This window comes from Gallinula chloropus (genome assembly GCF_964237585.1).
Source record: "Gallinula chloropus genome assembly, chromosome: 1".
NCBI classification, from domain to species: Eukaryota; Metazoa; Chordata; class Aves; order Gruiformes; family Rallidae; genus Gallinula; species Gallinula chloropus.
Window position 1 is genome coordinate 113,383,202 of NC_140085.1, and position 22,346 is coordinate 113,405,547.

At 45.7% G+C, this 22,346-nt stretch overlaps 1 protein-coding gene across 3 annotated transcripts in view; it reads right to left on the minus strand.

The window, feature by feature from the left end:
• Positions 1-22,346, minus strand: part of TIAM1 (TIAM Rac1 associated GEF 1) — a gene marked incomplete at both ends in the record, with an annotated part of 83,939 nt that overhangs the window by 44,323 nt on the left and 17,270 nt on the right. For 2 of the 3 annotated variants that reach the window (XM_084272003.1, XM_084272002.1), the window contains 7 exons: positions 2,405-2,509; positions 8,347-8,517; positions 9,529-9,603; positions 11,658-11,804; positions 14,234-14,419; positions 15,844-16,068; positions 20,260-20,432. In XM_084272003.1, coding sequence (XP_084128129.1) covers positions 2,405-2,509; positions 8,347-8,517; positions 9,529-9,603; positions 11,658-11,804; positions 14,234-14,419; positions 15,844-16,068; positions 20,260-20,432 — 1,082 coding nt within the window. The remainder of the gene's footprint in view (positions 1-2,404; positions 2,510-8,346; positions 8,518-9,528; positions 9,604-11,657; positions 11,805-14,233; positions 14,420-15,843; positions 16,069-20,259; positions 20,433-22,346) is intronic. The other variant, XM_084272004.1, reaches the window with a different exon arrangement.

Sequence of the window (22,346 nt, forward strand, 5' to 3'; positions counted from 1 at the left end):
GCTAGATTTCAGCAAGGGTTTTAAAAAGAGGAGAAAGAAAAGAAGGAGAGAAGATCATATTTTCCCAAGAAAACTCGAGTCCAATCCCTGCAGTTGTCCAAACTGAACGTGCAGGACGAGAAGCGAGGCTGATGTGCTCTCGCAGGGATACGGGAGCCGCGCGCTGCCTGCGTCCCGAACAGCCTTTCCAGGCGAGAAGCTCTACTGAACAGGAGGCAGATATGTGGGATGGACAGACTGCACCTGAGCTGCCCAAACCACACAGCCAGCCCGACAGCGGCCCTGAGGTGTTGCTTACACTTCAGTGCCCCGTGGACCTGCTGTCCCCGACACCACAAAGGCAGGCAGCACGTCTGGGCTGCGGTGGTCTGTGCTGTCAAGCTGCCGGCATCCTGGGCACTGCATGTTGGGACCTGGCACAGGGCCTGGGGCACTGCACAGAGCGGTTTGATGGCAGTACCAGGAGCACCCCAGGAGGTTTGCTAGGCACCAGGGAGTGCCCAGGGACAGGATTTCTTCCTGACAGCAGCAGCAGTGTCCTTTTGAGCCAATCTAATCCAAATAGAATCATGTTTCTATTTTTATTGTTTCTGTTACTGTTACTATCATTATTTCAATATTTTACCCCCCTTGTCCTGTTTTCCTCTACCACTTTTGGTCTTGCCCCAGCACCCTTTCCCAGGGCTACCTTTTCCAGCATCCCCAATGCCATCATCCCTGCCTCGTGCTACCTGCAAATTTTCAGGGAGGCCTCTGATCTTTTTGTACAAAAAAAAGGTGCTATCTTACCCAAAGCAAAAAGCCTGGCACATGAAGCTTCATCCAAAACACTCCAACATTTAGTTTACAATAAAAGGTGCTTGAAAGCATAACTGCCTGGTACAGCACCTAATGCTAAATACTCCCCCCTGGGCCCCTAGTAACATTTTTAACATATAATAAACTGAACTCGGGAATTTTTGAAAGACTCTGTCAGAGCACAGAGCAGCACCATTAATGCTTTGCAGAGGAATGGAGCATGGATAATTTTTCTCCATGTTCTACTTAAATATGTCTAATATATGCTGCAAGAAAAAGGAGCATCATCCCAAGAAATTATGTTCGTATTTTCTGCAGCAATGTTTGTCTGTAAAAGCATTTTAGTAGATGGAAGATACCTCTAGCAAGTTGACATCAACATTAGATACTATTATAAACAGCTATTCTGGAGACTGAAAAAATAGAGGCATTAGTTTTATCACACTGCACCATAACCACTCAATTGAACACACAAATAGAGTAACTCAAATTTTCTCATTACACAGTCACACACACGTTGTTTTGATGTTACTTTAGATACAACCCTGCAGCACCTACCTAGGTTATAATCTCTCAGCAGCTACATAGACTGCAGAGTTTTGGTTTAATTTCATTTTTCCCAAAGAAACAATAAATGATGACTATGTCAATCCTACATCCTCTGAAGACAAGTCACCAAAGTCCTTCCAGGCAATGAAAGCTAAAATATGTCTCCTTTGAGTTTTAATTTTTCCCAGCTATATTTCAATTCCCTGTCTCAGTACCCCACTAGCACCTTCTCACTTTATTTTTTTTTTGACAGTGTTAATGGCAAATCCCAGAACTTCTTTACTAAATGAGCAGAAGCCTCCATAACTGGCAAAGTTTTACTTTTTATAAATGAAACAGCCACCAGTGCAAAAGACTTTGTAAAGCTTTACAGCATGCATGTGTAAAATCATAGAGTTGAAGCATGACACTAATTCTGTTTGGTCTTTTTTTTAATCTCTCATTTCAAAATTCCTTTGAAGTCTGCTTTTGAGATGAGTGATTCGAAAACATCCAACTGAAGCAATTAGTAAAGTATATTCTCACATGTAACTCCAGAGCTTTTTAACCCCAATATTTACCTTCCCATTTAGGAAAAAAAAACCAATCAATTCAAAAAAAAACCCCACAAAAAAACAAACACAAAAAACCCCAACTGCTTTTGCATTTCCCCCTTCTTTAAAAACCAAAGCAAAGTGATCCTTCTAAATAAGAAATACTCAGGCCTCAACACAATGTCCTTCAAACCATCAAGGACAGCATGAACAACGGGAAAAGTCAACCCTGAGAGCAGTTAAATTTAAAGGTATGTTACAGTGACTTTCACACATTACCTGTGGCTGTTCCTCCTCTCTCCCCTCCACACAGACATACACATGCACAAATAGAGGCTAAACACAGAGTGTCTCCTCAAGATGAAATGTTTGGAGAGATTACTGAGGGCCAATTTGCTATGGTCTGCAAAGCACTATAACTGCAGGTTAAAAAGCAGAGCTCTGCATATTACAAGTGTCAGATAAACCCTAATTAATAGTGTCCTACCAAGTGTCATTTAATTTTGCTCAGTAGGTAGCATTACCAGTTCATAGATATCCTCTTCTGGCTTTGGCACGTAAAACTGAATCTGGTTTTCAATCAGGAATTTAAGACGCAGGTAGTGAGCAAAGTGATCCAGCTGGTGTGTCTGCAAGAAACAGAGAGGAGGCTTTAGAAGAGAAAAACAATGGCTCCCATCATCTGCACCTCGAGAACGGCCTGACACTCATCGAAGGAAAAATGCCCCGGAACCACCTTGCACGAGAGACCCGTCATCTCCTAACCCAGACCTCCTCCCTTTCCACAGCCTTTTTCCCAACTCCCTTTTTTAACCAGGGACGAGACATCAAGGGCAGCACTGGTTCTCTAAGCAGCCTCTTCGGTTCTGCTTATCTGGCAGTTCTGCTCCATGCCATGCTACTGCAGGAATAAGCAAACACTGTTGCAGCAGACGACTCAGAGCACACCTTTGTATACAAAGGGCATCTAAAATCACAGGGAGGAAATGTTTTGCTAACAGGAAAGTTTCATCAGTTTGTTTTGCGTTGTTGGTTTTTTTTTTAGCATCCTCACCAATTAGTGAGTAAGTATGATGTGGTAAGCTTCAAGTAAGGTTAAATAAATTAAAAACAAATAAATAATAAAAATCTGTATGTCCTCTAAATTCCAACCAGCTCAAGATTCACTGGCTTTATAAGGCTACAGAAGTCAAGAGTTGCATACTGGATTACATCCCAGTGGAAACAGGTCACACCATTTTAATGAATTAGTTATAATTAGCTGAGGATACGGCATCTGGTCTGGGAGATGTTAACGACCTTTTCTCAGCATGATTAATAAGCCTGATTTAAGCAGAGTTTAATGCAGTGTGTAATCAAAACACATTAGAATTATGATAAACACAAAGGTTGTCATTCAGAAGTTACTTTCAAAGTTCGTAAACTGTTGACTAAAGCTCATGATAAACCCCAACGTGATTCACAAATACAGGAGGTAAATTCTCCTCACTGTCACTTCTGAAATCCCATTATTATATGCTTTTATACATTGGCCTTTTCATTTTATACAAGCAAATTACCAAAGTTTCCCAGGTTGTACTAAAAAAACAATGGCTCATCTGAAAATTCATGCAAGAATGTGGTTATTGCCTGTTTTTTAAAGCCTTGCTTATCCAAATCAAGCCAAGACGATGATACACCGGGACTCAGCTGACAGATCACACAGCACAGATGATGAGTAATGTACACCAAGTGACCTGTGGAAAAGATCACACGCTGACCTAGCAAACCCTTCAGGAAATGCTCAGAGAACACTGAATGTTTTTCAGAGTCTAGATCAGCCCATGAATAAAAAAAAAAAAAAAAGCTGCCAGTAAGAAGGAAAACAAAGACAAATAAAATATCTACTGCTGCACTCTCCACAGCGCTACATTCAAATATTCATTCAAAGACCAAATTATCTGCACATGAAACCGAGTATCTGGAATGGGATAACCTCCGTAATCCCAACAAATACTTAGTTAATTAAATATGGAATGCAAACTCTTTCAAAGGCCGAAGTAAAAAGAGCTGAATGCAGCAGACCCTCACCTTCTGCCCCCTTTTTCTTTTTTGATAAGCATTCTGCATGCATTGCTCATTGGTTACTGACTGTTTCCACTTTTTTTTTCCCCTTGCACACATACAAACAACCCCAGAAATTAAAAGGGAAGCAAAATTGGTTTTAATTGTTCTGAAATGATACATAAGAGTCCTAGATTAGTTTCTGGTCAGATTAGTTTACTATCCCTAGACACAAACTAAAGAGTGCCTTCTACACTAATTAAACACAAACACACAGAGGAGACATAAACCCACAGACTGCACACCCCATGTCTGGAGGGAAAAGCCCATGATAAGTCTCTCTGAAAGTCTAGAAAATGCTTGAGCCATTTACAGCAAAGCCAAAGCTCCCGTACGGGTCCTGCATTTCGTGCAGCACTGGGCACAGCTGCTGCGCAAACACCAGTCGGCCAGACCTATGCTGACAAGCTCCCTGTCATCAACTGCAGCCCTGGGCTGGGAGACAGCCCCCATCTGCAGCTGGGTATCCGTGTGCCTTCCTACAGCGACTCTGAACATCCTCCTCTTGCAGAGGAGACCCACGGGGACCCGCTCCAGCCAGCCCCAGGCCAGCAGAAATACCAGCCTGTCAAAGAGGAATATGGATTTACCCTGTTTGAGGCCTCCGGACGTTGGGTGCTGGCCAGGAGCTGCCTTAGCCCATGCCCAGTCACCCTAGGGTCTCCGCAGGGCTGGGGGCACCCCAACACCCCTCAGCTACACAGCTGCCAGCTCACGCCTGCCTGCAACCCACTCTGCAGCCTGCACCCCGATAGCATCTCAGAAGAGCCACCCTCCCTGCAGGCCACAGTGTGATCCACCATCCCCATGGTCAATGACAGGGCTTCTGCCGGCTTTGATACAGGCACTGCATCGGCACGGAGATGGCCGCTGGCACATCTGTTCTCACACCAGTCTTTGCAGGGAGATTTCCTTAGGAGAGAACTCTGCACACTGGCCATTTTGGGGAGTGGGAGGGAGCCAGACGCAAGATGACCAGTGCCACACTGAAGCCCTGAGCTACACCACAGCACAGCAGAGGTCACTGGATAACACTCACGTGTACCTTGAGCTGCTCATTTCTTTCAAGAACCACCACCAGCAGGGGCGGATGCCATTCCTCCACTACACTGCGATCCCACCCAAGTCAGACAATGGGAGCCATCACCGTTACAGCTGGGATGGTGCAGCGCAGGAGCCACACTGTTCAGTTAATTAACATTTGTGGAGCTGCAGCAAAGCTTTGTCTACCTCAAAATTTCACATTCAGTTTCAAATAGGGGCATAATTTGCTACTGAAGTGAAAGGAAAATGCCCCTTAAGAGGAGACAGCCAGTCTGCTCTGAAAGCCATGCCATTAACCTGATTTTTTTTGTTGTTGCTGCTGGTCTAGCTGCATCCATATGCCAGAGGTGGGAGCAGAAACAGTGCAGCTTTAACGATATTAATATCCTTTTGAGACCACCCAAAATACCTTTTAGGAGTCCAAATAAGCTTCTCGGCTTATTTATTTCTCTCCTAATAACTCTGGCTACGTCTGGACTAAATTAAGCAAGCTAACCCAATTTAGAGCACAACCCAACAGCTTAACCAGTGTGCTCTTGAAGAAGAATTTACAGTCTGGGGCGTGATCTGATTCAACAGGCTCCACATGGTGTAACATGGTCACAGCACACAACGCAAACCATTCGGTTGTTCTGGTTCTCTTCTAGCTAAAGCAAGAGACAGGCACTTCCAGAGAACCCTTCTGCCTGTTGTGGGACACAGCCGAGACAGTTGGGCTTGACCTTCCTGCTGGGTGCCGCCCACCCTGGCAGAGGACCGGGAGGTACAAGAAAAGACATGTTCTTTCAGGTTGGTGGAGGGGGCACTTGTGTTAGCACTGAAATGACAGCATCACAGAAACACACTAGCCATCCCACCGTGTTACTCCTGCTTTGCATTTGTGCCTTCCAAGCTTTTTCAGTAGAAAAACACCAGCTCAGAATTAAAGCAAGACTGAAGAGCATCAGGCTTACCTAACTTCTCAGAGACTTTGTGCACAGACTCAGAGACCTTGGGGGAATCTGCTTCTTGGCCCTCATGCGGGTCTACTCGAAAAATGCGAATCAGGAGAGAACAGAACCTGTGCTGCTTCTCACTTTTTAACCAGTTCAGTCAAAAGGCTAAATGCCATCAAGTCATCTGTGCTTGAATTTCAGTGTTATTCTCTCCATACTGGCTCTGCCTAAATCTATATAGACCGTATGTGTTTTATACTCAATTTTTAGACATAGCATTACACAAATGTTAGCAATGCTTATACACATGTTCACACTCATCACTATTATCCATAGGAAACAATTTAATGCATATAAACTCACTTTCCCACCTTTCCAAGTGAAGTTATTAGTTAAATCTTAGGAGAAATCTTTGACAAACCACTTTAAAATATGCTTTAAACTCTCCTCCCCCCAACCTTGAATCATAAAAGTGTCACAAAGCAGCCTCTAAAACCTAACTCACTGTATAACGACAAGCAGCAACGAACGTTAGCATAAGGACACGTTTTCTACAACTGCACTTAATGTTCTCCAACAGAATAATCAAGATCATTTTAATAGCACAGATAGATTTAACCACATCCACAAACACCAAGAGGTTTATATGAAATGTAGATCTTGAAATGTTTACTATACCAGGACTTGACTGGTTCTCAGATGGCAGATGGCAAACTGATGTGAAATGATGTGGATCAGATAGTAAAAGGGGAAAAATGAGCTGAATGCAAGAGACAGAAGAAAGAGATTGATTATTAAATGCTACAGGAAAGAAGGCATCCATCAGTGTTTTCTAGACTGAAAACTCTTAGAGAAAGGAAAGAAACAGATAGTAGCTCTTCAAAAAAAACAAACACTCACCCACCTCCCCTTCTCCTTATACACTACCACCCACAATGATCAAATACTCAGTGAGAGACCAGATTCTCAGCAGGCACCTACTGAAAACAGTAGAGCTACACCAGCGTACTCCAGCTAAGGATCTGGCCCACTGAGTTAATCACCCTTACCCAAAGGAGAATATAAACCCTAAAAATAAATCATTACTAATAATGTGTCATCCAGCTTCTCTATTATGGCCCTCCCCAAAAATGTCATGTCTTCCTGAACACAATGAAGAGCTTTCACAAGCTGCAGCACTCTCACAGTGCACCTGGCAGAGAGAGATGAGCACGCGGTGCAGCTATCACAAACAAACGCCTTTCTCTCGCCTCCCCTCTCTTTGGAAGCACGTGCAACATGTTCTAGAAGTCCCCAAAGTTAAGCTCTCAATAGCTGTAGGTGTTTTCTTTCCTTTTGCTGCTGCTGTTGTTGTACAAAAGGAGGACTCGCCTTTCAGAGGGGCACATGACACCAGTTGGGTCTAGCTTGCAGCCAGGCGGCAAAGCAGAAAACATACATTATGTAGCTGCCAGAACTGAAAGCTTGTATTTAATTTGTCAAAGCTTCCAACTTCTCTGCTGAGATGTAACTTGTTTTAATGGCCAAACGACTCTGATACTTCATCTTGCAAAGAAATCCAGGTGGTTTTTCTTCCACCACCCCCGAAATGCAGATAAAAGCTTTCCACTCTCTTGCCACCTACACGAGGCGAGTCCGACTCCGCAATGCAGACGGCAAACACAGGCACCTTCTCCTACTCCTGGCGCTGATGTTTTCCCCGTGCATTCCTCCCCCGTGCCAGCCAGAGGGAAGGAAGCAGGAGGAAGCAGGAAGGAGGAACAGCACCTGGAAACAGGACAGCCTGGCACCTGGGAAAGAGTGAAATCACCCTGTTTGTCTGACGGAGGAGGGAATGAGCCATGGGACAAGGGCTTGGTAGAGGAAGAGGGGAGGGGATGGACGACACTGGGGGTAGGTGGGTGAGGATGGGGTGGCAGCACTACCATGTTGTGGGGACAGATAGCAAAAGGAAGCACGTCAGGGGCCAGGGACTGGGATGCTGGGGGGCAGAGAGGGAGAGGAGAAGGGTCCTGCACGCGGCTTGGCCTCTGATGGAGGGGGAGTGGGTGGGTGGGTACGTGAGAGGTGGCAGCGCAGGCAGAGTCAGGGTGTTAAGGCACATCAGAGGGTCACGGACAGCAGCTGGAGTAGGAAAGGCAAAACCTGGTATGCCTTCCTCTTCCTACACCCACGCCCAGTTTAGCTCCAGTCGTAGGAATTGTTCCTGTGTGGTAGCATGAAACAAGTCGGTGTATTCAAGTTTCTCATCTGACATTCAACTGATCACCCAAGACAGTGCAGCCTGAGCACAGGTGTATGAGAAGCTCACTATAAGGCTCCACCGAAAGGGTTTGGGGTTGCAGATGTTTCACCCCTTTCCAGGGCACGCTCTCAGCCTTTACCTTGCAAATCATTTCCAGCACATCTCGTGAGGTGTCCCCGGGACGGATGACTGTCAGAGCAGGCTGGTTGTTCGGCAGGCAGAACCAAGACGGCGTGAAATACTCATGAACCCAAATATCACAGTCGGGGTTGTGCTGATGGACACTGCTCAATGCCACTTCTTTTTCCCTCTAAAGAGATAAAATTCATTACAACTCTACCAGCCAAATAGGCTCTCCTCCTTCCCAATAACAAGTGTAAGCAACATTCTATGCTATATCAAAACAGCCCTCTTGCAGAGAAGACAGATTATTCATCAGCATAGAATGAAGGCTTGTCTGGACAGGAAAACTTTGCTGTTTTACCTGAGCAGTGTCAAGTGTGCCTTCCCATGCCACCCACAAAGTTACACTGGTGCAATGCACTTATCCTGGGATTTCACCCTACAGCTACTGGGAATGCTAGGAATGCAACAAAAAATAATACTGATAAAGAGATAAATAAAATTAAACCTTAGATGCACTGTATTTCTGGGTAAATCAGTCCAAGGCCAAGAAAACTATTGTAGATACTACAGTTCCTATACAGAGAAAAGGCAAAATCGCTAATCTTAGCATTCACTTTTAATTTACTGTCTTTACTGCACATCCAAACTGCTCTCCAAGCTGTAAATCCCCAGGAAGGGACGGAGCAGCACAATTCCTATTGGCTGCAAGCAGGCTCACACAGCTAGACCTGCATTCACTATATGAAGGATGTGCCTCTCAGCACTCTCTCAATGCTGGTTTATAGCTCACTTGCTCTGGGGAAAGGAAAACTGGCTGTAATTGTGGCTGCAGACACAAAGTTCAGAGGCGCCTGAGAACAGAACAGAGAAAGCCTCACACTTCATAATTGCGCCAATAATTGCATAAATGGTGAAATTCTGTCACAAGGAGCCATTTTCCAGAACCAGTGGCATCCAGGTCCTGCTGTGGGCAGGCATTTCCCTCGACTGCTGTGCTAATAAATACCCTGCTGGGTCTGGCACCTCCATGCTGCACTTGGGATGCCATGGGCAATGAGCCCTTTTCACCATGGGCAAGCAGCTCAACCTCCTCCCCACCCAGAAACTCCGCGTCTCCTCTCGTGTCCCAGAGCCAGCACGGCATTTAGGCTGGCTGCAAATAGGGAAGGAGGCAGCTGGGGAGCTGGTGTTTTACCTTGCCATCCGGGACCGTATCATCAAAGATTCCTTCAAGAGATTTCTTTACTGAATCAACTCCTTCACCAAACACCTGAGGAACAACAGAGCAACTCTGCTTTAAAACTTGAATGAGCCTCCACACAGTCCAGTGGCATGGGCTAAGAGGAGAACAGGGTATCTGACATGTAGCATGGAAATCAATCTAAAAAATATAAACATTCACCTCAAAACACAGAAAAGGAAAATATCAGCTTGTTAAAAGGGAAGGGGGGACAGGGGTGAAGGACAAGCTGGTGATGGGGCACTATGTTGAAAGATTAGAGGCCAGTTCAGCTTAGTGGTCTGTCACTGCGTTACTTGTACAAATTTTACCTGCCTTTGTGCTCAGTTTCCCCACCTGCACCTCAGCTAAGGCTGAGAAACCAGAAGTGCTCCAGTTCTGGATGGCTTTGTAATAAACCCACTTCCAAAACATACTTAGCAAATGTTCAAGCACCGCAAGGCAGCATATCCCTTGTCTAATGAAATAGGAGCTGGTAACCCAGCACGAGCCAGAGAGCCAAAATCAACAGGACTGCGGCCAGGAGGAACGACAGAATGGGAATATTTATAGGATCCACCCCAAGGCAGCACAGGACTGCATCAGACAGGCAAACAGGGCTCTTACTGCAGCAGAAACTTAAAACTGAAACTGAAAAAGTTAAGTTTTATGTCTCCACATCAGCACGGGTTTATGGTCAAGTTGCTGGGTTTGGTCGTTAACTACTCTGTACCTAAAACGAAGCAGGGACTATATAGGGTGGGAGAAGGTCTCCTCCATCATGGGATTTACACTTCACTGCTTTAGCCTGGCAATGCCTTGCAGGCTACTGCACACCAGCAGGGAAATGTGTTCAGCCACTGCATTCAGACGTCCTGCTACTTCCTCAAAACTTTACTTTTTCTTTGACTCTCTCCAGTATGACTTTTCTTTAACCTGGGACAAAATCCCTTTTCATGCCCATGCTTATTGAGGAAGGAGGGGGGGCAGGGGCAAGGGTGGAGGGGAGGAAGCATGAGGAATGCATTTATCCTCACAGAAAGGCAAAAAAAAAGAGGTAAGTTCGGGGCGGGGGGGGAACCCAAAACAGGTGTGAAAACACAGCATGAGCAGGATCCTAACTCAGGACAAGGGATTATGCTTGATTTGGGGAAACTAAGCACAAAGCACCTGGGATGTTGCAGCACCAGTGCGAAGAATTGGAATGTGCTCACAAAGGCATCTGTTGCTTCCCAGCAAAAGCCTGAGCTTTTGCTCAGCCACTAAATATTAGGTGAACTTTTAATGTCTCACTAAAAACAAGCTAAACAATTTTGAGGCATTCATCCTCTGCTAAACAAAACAAACACCCACTGCTGCTGTAACAGAAGGAAGACGAAATCACAGGGCATAGAACAACACGTGTCCCAAGCCTTTCTCCCCTCAAAAAGTGAAAGAAGAGAAAGAAAAGCAAAGCCTACGTTTCCTGCAATTAGATGAGGTATGACTCTCAAAAAACTGAAAGCTATAATTAGGGATGTTTGGAAAGAATAACAGGGAAGCACCTTCCTACCACACTTAAACACGTTTTCTAGAGAAGGATCCGAACAGTGACTGAGTGGGAACATTTAAGCTTTTACTTTTTTAAAAACCTGCTGCAAAACAGGGACTGTCCCTCCTCAATGCAAAGCTGTTTGTTACTTTTGGATGTTTTCTCCAAACTCAGATAAATTTAAAGTATTCTACAAACTCATCATTTTAATGTAAAGAAACAAAAAAGTCTGCACTTTTTCTTTTCCTTCCCAAGTTGTATCTGTTTTGTTTAGGGAAAGTGCCTCCAGCAAAAGGGGAAGCGTCAGAAATGCAACAACAGTAGAAATGCAACCAATTCAGCCAAAAAAGGTGCTAACTCCAAACCTGGTTTGAATGGGAGCTGCTGTACACTTACTTACCTGTTATTACAGTCCCTGATTTTTGAAGAGGATGTGGAATGCCGTGACTATCCGCCATGTAAGCTTAAACAGGCAAGTTTAAGGTTGGATGCTTGATGCGAGTGGCTTTTTGCATTCTGCACACCTGCAAATAAGCCTTGAGACTACCAGCATCACAAACATCCACACACTTACCTGGTTAATGCTTGGCCTCCCTTGCTTTTTCTTCGAGGTAGTATCCAGCCCCCAGAGAGAAGAAAACCTGCTTCTCCGTTTACTGGCAGATCTGGACATGGCCTGCGTCCTTCTCCTCACGCCGGACTCCCCCGTGCGAGCCGCCACCTGTCAACGCCACATGGTTTGAAAATCAAAGGTTGCAGCTTCCCACTGCACCACAACTTACATAATCTAACAAACAGTGGAATCTGGTTTAAAATAAAATTTAACAAAAAAAAAAAAAGGCAAATACTATGGCAACAATGTGTACTCACAACAGGGACAATGGTGATGCTGCCAGGCTACTTCCTTCTCATCGCAATTTAACTTGCTTCTTCCAACATGAAACATCAAAAATTTAAAAGGGACAATGCTCCTCCTCCCACTCTTGGGGCATTTAATCTGAGATGGTTTGAAGTAGCTTAATTATCACAGAGCAAAACCTCATCACCAGTGAAGGGTTGGGGTGTTTTTTAGGGTGGTTTTTTGTTCTTTAAGAAGGTTTCCAAGGACACACAAAACCTGAGATTTCCATACTTATCTGCTGCTTCCGAAAGACCCAGTCTTCCCCTTTGCTATTTCCTGTGGAAGCACCCTGGGCATCCTGGAACTGACTCATAACTGTTACAAGGCAAGATAAAAGCTTGCAAATGGGTCAGGGCATTTAAAACCCGCACTTCTTTAAGACAGCAGCATTTGAAGGAGTGAGCCAAATGGAGGAAGAAAAAATGGGAGCTGAAATGACTCTTGATTAGAGCAGCATCGTTAACTGCTTGGGTACTTGAGAAATAGCCTGTGGCCACCCATGTGGAGTGAGAAGAGGAGACCAAATTTTTGGGGAGCCTTTCCAAAATGAGGAAGCTCTGATAGAAATTCGTGGGACATTTGTCAGAGGTGAAGTGCTCTGATACAGCTTGGGAGCTCCTCTCCTGCAAAAAAGGGAGTGGCAGGAGATGGCAGGTACGAACGGGAGCGCAAGGCGAAGCTAGACAGACAGACGGACCCACCCTGCCGACTTGGCTGTATGCTTCCTGGAACACCTTTGTACTGGATTCCCACAGCTGAAACTAGCCAAATGTGACTGTCGTTTGGCAACCCCAGCGGGAACACCCAAATGGCTGAGCAATGCCCCAAGCTACGGAGCTGAGAAACTGGTTGTTTGGGTGCAGCAGATACCAAAAAACCCGTACAAAGACAGGAGGAGCAGAAGGCTGGCTTATGTGCCCAGGGAACCATCACTGTATGAGTAATGGTGATTCTCCTTGGGAAATGTGGAGGAATCAAGGAAAAGGAGAAACTCTACTGCAAGTGTCTCCGTTTCCACAGCCCAGACTTGTGAGACACATCTTAGGTGTACCTGGGACATTTGTGCAGAGGCACCTGAGAGACTCAGAACATCCTCTGACTACCATACCAAGGAACATCTTCAAGAGAGCTAAGGATGCCATGCTACCACCAAGCAGCACCGAGTCTCTGAGACTCGCCCCGCCATCTCCATGCAGTTGAGGGCAAAGGAGGACACGAGACTTTGCTTAAAGGAAAAGAAGAAAGCACGTGTTTCTTCCAACACAACATATTCAAAACATTTTTATTTTTTTCCACTTGGCTCTCAAGAGACACCAGCATGGAGAGGCAGACTGTTTTTCAGGCTAACACTCGCTGCTTTGCTAGATGCAAAAAAAAAAAATAAGCATAAATGCAAATTACAGCCAGCCACTTAAAAAAAAAATAATATATAAATCCACCAGCAATTATCAGGATGATGACGCTAATCTTTTCATATATAAAAGAATAAAACCGCCCCTGACTGAATTACAGCTCCGGATTCAATTGAAGGGTACAGCTGACATCTACAAGACAACAGCGGAGCTCAGCTATTTCTGTGAAGCTCCAGGAGTCCAAGCTGAAACTACAGGAACTTGATTTAAATTCATTAAAAAAACACCACTTTGCAATACATTTCCCTGTATTTTTAAGAACTGGGGTGTTACCTTATTTAAATTTAAGCAACTGTTTTAAACATGATTTGCCACAAGTAGCAAAGAAGAACATTTCCCTTCCCTTGTGGAGCATCAGGTGCTGATCACCAGAGACGGGATATTAGACTAATTGGTCAGCAGATTCATCCATATGGTAGAAAGCAAGCCATGCCCAGGAAGGTCTAAGCCAACACATGCTGAGGACCTCAGAAAGACCCCCACCGACATCCCTGGACTTTTGGATCAAACCCATGTATGGACATTAGAGATGAGCCTCCTCTTGCAAGAGGAAGGTCTTTTTATAGACAGCATGTCTACAGAGCAGATCTGGAAATTCAAACCCACACATTTAGGAGGAACACTGTTCACCTCCACAAGGCTGTGGCTTGCAAGCACCTGCTTTTTGATCTGTAACCAGGACGCACACCTCTTCCAGGAAGCAGACTATTCTGCAGGCTGAGGTAAGGGCTCACCCCCCCGGCACAGACTGCTATTTGTCGACATGATCCTTGCATTGGACACATGAAGTGATTTGCAGGTTGGCAAAGGTGACCCCTGGCCTCTGTTCAAACTTACCAGTGCATGAAAAGACGAGACTGAAAAGATTCCAAGACGGCCCATCGCAACTTTCGTTGGACGGCTGGCAAAAGCAAGCAGCCTTTTAGGGTTTGGGAGCTCCCCTCCTTGGAGACTGGCCAAGTAACAGCGGTACCGAAATAGGTCCATCTGGAACTGTTCAAGATTTTGTTCCCAAACGAAGATCTGTGTACAGTGAAGATTGAAGAGTGAGACACACAAGAAGAAAAGGGGAGAGGAGGAAGGACAGAGCAGTAAATACCTTGAGAAAACTGTTCCCACTCCTGCATCTCTTTCACCAATAATGATCTCATTCAAGAAACTTTGATTCCCCTTCTTTCCCGCTCCCCCCTACCCTCCCAAGGAGGATACAAATACTGAAAAAACCTTTTCACTAGATGGAGAACAACATTTTTAGTATGTTCATGACAGAAGCCGCCTCCTGGGACAACCGCTCCTTTGATACAATGTTAATTAATAGGATTAAAATTCCAGTTTTAATTTTCTTTGTATTCCAAGATTCTCTTCGAAGCAGTCCCTTAAGACCCTTCTTTCATGAATCGAGGGCATCCAAGAAACAAGAAGACCAAACCTCACCAAATGCCACATACAGAGCGCCCCAAATCAGCAGCCACAGCAGCAGCATTGCTGTAAGCATCAACAGAGCTTGCCATACTTGAAAAAGTACACTGGGGATAATTAATCTTAGCAGCAGAAGAGCACTATAATCAGCCTACGTAAGAACTGATTTAAATAATTCAAATTGCTGATAGGAAACAGTTTCAAAGCTTTCAGAAAAACTCAAGTTACATAAAGAGAGGCTGCTCTGCCCTCTCTCTGTGACTGACAGCCTTTGAGTAGAGCCCTTTCAACAGAGGCAAGCGTCTCCCCCCATCTCTCCCCCCTTCCCACGGGCTTCCAAGGGGGTACAAAATCTCTTCAGCCTGGGGCATTAGGGCCCCAGCCGCTCCCTATGGTTTGCATTACAGGCGCGTTTGGCAGCCGTGGTAAAAGCTACAAACTAATGAGGCAGGAGCCATATGTTAGTTTCCTAAAATAAGGTGCCGTGGCAGCAGCGGGAGAGACATCTGCTCCAGGCGCTCTGCTTCTGATACGCAACTACGCTGTCCACTTGAAGTCTGAAGGAGCGGTCCCAAGGGACAGCCAGGGCTGCAGTCATGAAGTCAAGGCAGGCCCTTTCAACAAGCAGAGACCTGGGATGGTTTCTTCATCCCATCTGCCAGCAGAAGAACCAGCCTATTTCACACTTTAGACAATAGCACCAGCAGCATTTGTTCAGTCTATGACCAGCTCTTCCCTAAGGCATCCTGTTCCTGTGGCCCAGTAGCCTCTTTACTCCCCTAAAGCCCTTGCACAACCTCCAAGCAGCTAGCCAAACCCCTTGCTTGGAGGCCAGAAGAAGACAACCTGTGCTGTACTTCAGTGCACATTGTTCAGAGAAAGGTGCAACTAAGGCAGCCAGCACAGCTCTCCTACCAACACGTCCTGCCTGCTCTGGGGAGCTCTGCCAGTGCACAGGCAGAGATACCACTAATCTGAAGAAGGCCTTAAATATTTGCTAGGGGCTTATTTTGCACAAGTGAGATTACTTGATCCAGTATGGTCTTCTTCTTCTTGGAGTCTGTTACTGAGGAGAGCTGCATTTCACCCATTTTCTTCATCTTCTCATCCATATCAATCTTCTGCTCCAGCTTTTTGATCTCTGTTTTCAGGAGCTTGACGGTGTCCTCCTTGTGGTGCTGCCTTGCTACCGCGGTTGCACAAGCTGAATGGATGGCCGTGATCCAGTTCTCCAGTTCAGTCTGGCTGGAGGTCTGAAGAGAGAGGGAAAGAGGGGGGAGGGGGGAAAGAAGTCAGGATCCTCTTTAAAATTGATTGGAGATTAACAAATGCAATTCCAAGGAGTTTCCTTTCCCTTTGATCTTAAGATTCAAAGCCTTAAATCCCTTATGGGGGAAGTAATAAAACCCCCATCATTCTTAAGCAGGCCATTTTTAAGGCAGCACTAGGCATTCAGCACTCAGAATGACACCTATATCTGTGCTTCACAGCTGGACAATGTTTCCCAGCAAGGTCTCAGGAATTACCTTCCTTGTTCAATACAATGCTGCCATCATTTGTAGCTCAACGTTTAGTGACGTTTTCTAAACTCCCAGTTCCTTGAGGTGGGGAATGTACCAGCCCCTGTGCTCTTCACAGCATGGAGAGCTTTTTTGGCACGCAACAGTTGGCAATAAATTAATGGTATAGAATGTGACCATGACACCTATGAGTAGCTTTATTACAATGCACAGACAGACCAGCTTTCCACTTCTGAAGGTCCCAAAGCACACTGAAGACAACCCTTACCATTATAGGCATGCTCACCATAATTTTTATGGTTTTGGTACTGTCACTTCCTAAGCATGTGTGTGATATTTCAGGAAAACGAAACACTTCCCCTTCCTCGAAGTGTTCCAGGCTGGGTTAGATGAGGCTTTCAACAGGTGTCCCTGCCCATGGCAGGGGGGTTGGAACTAGATGATCTTTAAGATCCCTCCCGACCCAAACCATTCTGTGATGCTATATTAGGCTGGGCTGTGGGACACCAGTACATTTTCCTAGAAGAGCACTAGTCTGACAAGAGACTTTTGGGACAGAAAGAACATAATTTCAAAGCATTCTTTGCTCCGACTTTCAAATCAAAAGCAGATCCTCTCAGCCTTCTTGCTACACTTCACTCCCTTTTACAGTAGGCTGCAAAAGAAAACTTACAGCCAACTCAGGGTTGCAGTGGACTTTCTCTGAGTGTCAGCCTTCAGCGGTAATCACACTGGTATTCGGCTCGTGGCTGAAAAAGTAGCAAGGTGCCAAACCACCTTGTTCTCATTAAACTTTCTGATGATACCTGATCTATTAATAGCCAGCACAGTATGACTTCTCCAGTTGCCAGCATAGATGAAGAAGGTCATCCTCACTGCTCTCCTGGCAGACACAACTAACAGCAAAGGACGTGGCTTACTTAAGCCAAGGAGAGATTCCTTCAGAAGCCCAACTCTGGGAATCACATATATACAGGCTGAACTTCAGGCTGATGCTCCCAAAACTTCCATGGTACTGAAGCAGGTGAAACACACATGTCCCATAATGACATTGCTTTCCTTAGCTCAGAAGTCCTGAGCAGAAGACAGGGTCTACACCTGAATCACCAAGTCTTCAGCTGGCACCATACAAAGTATGTTGTTTAAACTCGTCAGGCTCCCTCCCCAGGAAATAATATTAACAAGTTCTCAGTCATAGATAGGGGCTTACAACATGCTATTGCCACTGCTGAAGACATGCTGAGCCCCCTCGCTGAGGAATTTCTGCTGAAAATAGAGGAATTATTTGCAGAATGGAAGACACTTTGCCTGGGTGGTGAAACCTAGCCCCCAGTAGAGACGAGAATGGCACTGGACTTATAATAAGATGGAGGGTTTTATTAATTCCCAGCAGAACTCTAACAGCAAGGTCATGTTTTTATCTTGCTCAATTTTAAAATATTATCTGTACACCATTAGATTCAGTTTTCATTTTGGTTTCCCAGGGAGAAGGAGAGAAAAAAAGAATTTAGAATGGATTTTAGGAGCTGAAGACTCTTCTGGTAGATGAGTAGGCAAGGGGAATCACTCTGCTTCTCAACGGAAAGGACCACATAAACAAGCTGCAAACATCTGATACATAAGTATGTGGTGTCACAAGTTGCTCTGAGCTCCTGGAAAATGCATGTGACATCTGCAAATAATGGATTTGTGTAGGCACGGTAAGAACTGACTGAGCAAGGAATCATCGTGTGGGAGGTACGTGATGTCTCTAGGTGCAAAGCAGTGGGAAGGCTCGTTACAAGATGTCCAATGTCTGCATGCACTACAAAGCAACCCTATTTTTTCCTCCTAAGTACACAGTCTCCACAAGACAGAAATAAGTCTTCTGCAGGCCTGTTGTTTCTTCTCAAAACTGCTACTACAACACTGTGTTATGTATGGAGGGAGGTGTGTGTGACATGAGCAGTTAAGTAACACCACTGAAAAGCCGTAGACGTGCGTTGGCTGCTCCACACCCAGCAGAGCAAGCCCTATAGCACGGTCACTTGCACATCACCGCTGCAGCTGGTCTCCTTCCCTTCTCCCCAGACCCATCCCTTCTTTCTCTTCTGCTTCACTAGCAATGCATGGGTTCTGTGGCAGAACAAGAAAACATCAAGGAAACGTTTCTGCGAGGCAATATAAATGATTGTTTTTCATTAGAAAAGGCTCATTTTTGGTTTTTTTCCCATAAAATTACATGAAAATCTACCCATGGCATAATGACACAGAGCTTTTAATGACTAAGGCCCTGTGTTGCCACAAAAGAAATGTACTGAACATGACCTTTTCAGTATTTAGTATGAGAATGAAGGGTTTTTTTCCTTAGAAAACTGCATGGAAAGGACTTTACAGCTCCCATCAGTAGAGCCAGAGGAGGTGGTGCTCCGCAACCTTTCAGGCACATGCAGAGACCATAAGCACCACACTTACCTCCTGGATTAAGCTCTCCGGGTGGAAAAATACATGTACCCTGTCCAGGAAAGCCATGAAGTAGAAAGGGGCAGTGCAGTAATACACTATGAGCTGAGGAAAAATCAGACTGAAGTGGCAGGGAAGCCAGTCCACAACAAAAAAAAGACATGTTTTTTTCCAGTATGCAGTCAAGATACACAGTCTCTTCAAGGTGTAAACCAGCACCATTTCCTTTGAGTCACTACAGCTTTTTTGGTTTGAGGATCTAGCCCCTTTGTTTAGGAAAGTTGCAAGGACCTACAAGGCAGCGTAATTTTCAAGATTTGCTCTGGGATACAGGGCAGCAATGATGTGGGGGCACATCCTACCACAGAGTAGGTTTAAGAAGGCAACAAACTGAAGGCATTGTCACAGGAAGGGGACATAAATAAACAATTCCTCCAATGAAGGAAACTGAATCAAAACACGAGGGAATGGCACTGCCTCAGCACAGGCCGACAGCTATACACAGCAAAAAAAATCCCACCTCGATTAGTGACAACTTGCAATAAGTGGAACACCAACCTAAAAAATCACTCGGTTACCAAGACACAGACATCTTTTTCATTGAAACACATAAACTGATCTATGGTCTTTGACAGAAGTACCAGATTTTTTTAACATGTACCCTGTGAAATCCAGACATTTGTCTTTTCTGAGTAAAAAACCTACACGTGCACTTTCGGTCTTCACTCTGGCAACAGGAAGATATTCACCAAGGTCTGCCTGAATAAGAGGCAAATGGATCCTGTGACAGCACTGGGAGAGCAACAGGAGGTCCAAGTACCCCTCACACTTCGACATGTACCCTGTGAAATCCAGACATTTGTCTTTTCTGAGTAAAAAACCTACACGTGCACTTTCGGTCTTCACTCTGGCAACAGGAAGATATTCACCAAGGTCTGCCTGAATAAGAGGCAAATGGATCCTGTGACAGCACTGGGAGAGCAACAGGAGGTCCAAGTACCCCTCACACTTCGAACACCCCTTGGTCCTGTAAACCCCCTGACCCTCTCTACAAGGTCCTGTCTTTGATACGTGTCTCATACAAGACACAGATAGTGCTGCAGCACATTTAATGCACTGCTCCATGTCCTATATGGTAACCAGCCTGGTCTGTGTCTTACAAGCAGGCTGCCAAACCATGCAGAATTCCCAGTTTTTACAAGGATATCGGAATATTTCTTAATTCTTACTTTGCTCCAACCATCTACACAAATAGAGTCTGGTCATTCAACAAAAACTAGCAGATCTGACAGCAACTCACATGCGGTGGTGGGTCTCCTTGAGTGGCTTTAACCAAATACGTGTCCTTCCCCTAGGGCTACCAAAGGAAATCCCCCAGCCTACTGGAATCAGCAGGATTTTTCCACTGACTTCAACCACAGCTACAGCTTCTTCCTTGGTCAGAAAGAGAACAAATTTGTAAACCCCTTGAATCGGACCAACCTGAAAGAGGAAAGCGTCCCCAAGGGAGTTGCTGAGACAGAAGACGAAGTCCTTCTTGGGGTGTTCAGGCACCGCTTGCACTATGCTGTTTTCCACCCAGACTGCATGCTTTGGGATGCTGTTGTGGTCGATGCCAGATCTGCCATCGGTCTCATAAAAGAACAACGTGCATCCTGAAAGAGATGACCATATATTAGCAAGCAGCACATTCAAACCCAAGGGCCACCCTGCATCTATTCAGTGCTAATACTTGGTACTGTAAATCATCCATAAAACCATCACAGCGATGAAGGAGGATTTGGCAGGGCCTGTTCATCTTTTCAGCCCCACAGAGGAGAGCACCAGAAACGGCTCAGTTTTTTAGCCCAGCAAGGTGGTGGTTTCCATGCCACAGGGGCACATCACAAACTGTAGGGTACGTCAAGCTGTGCCCCAGTGAGCTGCTTCGTTCACCCCAGGATTGCTAAAACACAGCCGCAGATGTGAGCCAACACAGTCACAGGCAGTAAAATACAGACCCAGATGAGAAACATCATTGTAAATCCCAAAGTGGGGGCCCTCCTTGGCCACCCCATCCCACTGAGGGGACCAAAAGGAAGATGTGGGTGTGAGAGTGCGTCACCCCTGGACGTGTGGGACTGCTAAGCAGACGGGCCCCCAGGCAAACCTCCACGGCCCTGCCTCAGCCTCCCGCAGCTGCGAGCTGCTACAGTCCCTGCAAGGCAAAGGTCAAGTGATTTAATTACTGGATGCAGATGAATAACTGGAAGAAAAATGGACTGGGATGAGCTGTGCTCCCCGAAAGAGTGAAGTAAGAAAAAAAAAAACCCAACAAACAAGCACAAAGCATAAACCAAATCCTTATTCCATTACACCGTCTCAGGTCCGACTCAAGGCCTTACAGCCAAAACCAAAAATGCACTTTAGCTGGGGACGGCGAAGAGCCCACCTGGCTGTGCAAGATAATCTTAACAGTTCTGGGGGTGGTGGGAGATGGCATAGCAAGCCTGCAACTCGGGACACTCTGAGAAAAGGGTCTCCTTCTCTCCTCCCTTCCCACATTATCTACAGTTGTTTTAAAGCGCAACTGGCACACTGTTTCCCTGCCACTGGAACCCGCCCAGGGATGCCCCGTTACCCAGCCTCTCCAAAACTATTCCCAACCAAACAATAGCAGCTGTTAACTTCAAAGCCTCCTTTAAACGCTGACATTATTGAGGCACAGCAATCTAAGGAGCAAACACTTCACTTGAGTCAAAGCACTTTAAAATAACATTGCCTCCTTGCTCATCCTTCCCCTTTTTTCCTCCCAGATGGCCCTTTGTTTGCCTGCTTCTCACAGCAAGACCTTCCCCTACAGGGGTCCCCCCCAGGGGATTAGGGCTCTCCCTGCCCCTGCCCTCCCCGCTTCCATTTCTCCAGTCTCTCTAACACCCCTAGGAAAAACTGGCACCTAACTTTGCTGTTAGTTTTTAAATAGTGCTGCAAACTTAAAACAAAACGCACACAGAAAAAAACCCCAATGCTCTAAAAAAGCACTCTGAGGGCAGTGCTTGACCCATACTGAGCTTTTCGGTAATTCCACCTACAGCAAGAACCATGGCTCTGCCTCCCCTGGCTCACAGACCAGGCTGGTCGTGGCCAAGGAGAATCCCCAAACCCTGCAATCGTTGCTTCTTTCCATTTCATGCTGATCCAGTCGCATGAAGATTAATTAGAGGTGGCTTTAAGAGGCCAGATCCTGAGCTCTGCTGCTCCATCAACACATATGTGCAGTTAGAAGGACCTGGTGCCTGAACGGAGTTAAAGTGCCTTCCTAACAGGAACTGCAACATTTCAGAGGAAAGGGTCTGTGGCCTGGGCAGCCAAAGAGGTTGGCAGGACGGCAGAATGTCAAGGGCTTCCCACCACAAGATGGGTGACACAGCCAGAGCCAACGTCTCCCAAGTCACCAGCCAGCCTCGATGACAAACTGTGGCTTCCTGTCCACACTGCCAATGTGTTGCAACTCACTGGGTGTGCACAGTCACGAAGCACATTGTGGAGAAGAGGTCCATGCCACAAACCACCAGAATTACAAGAAGAAC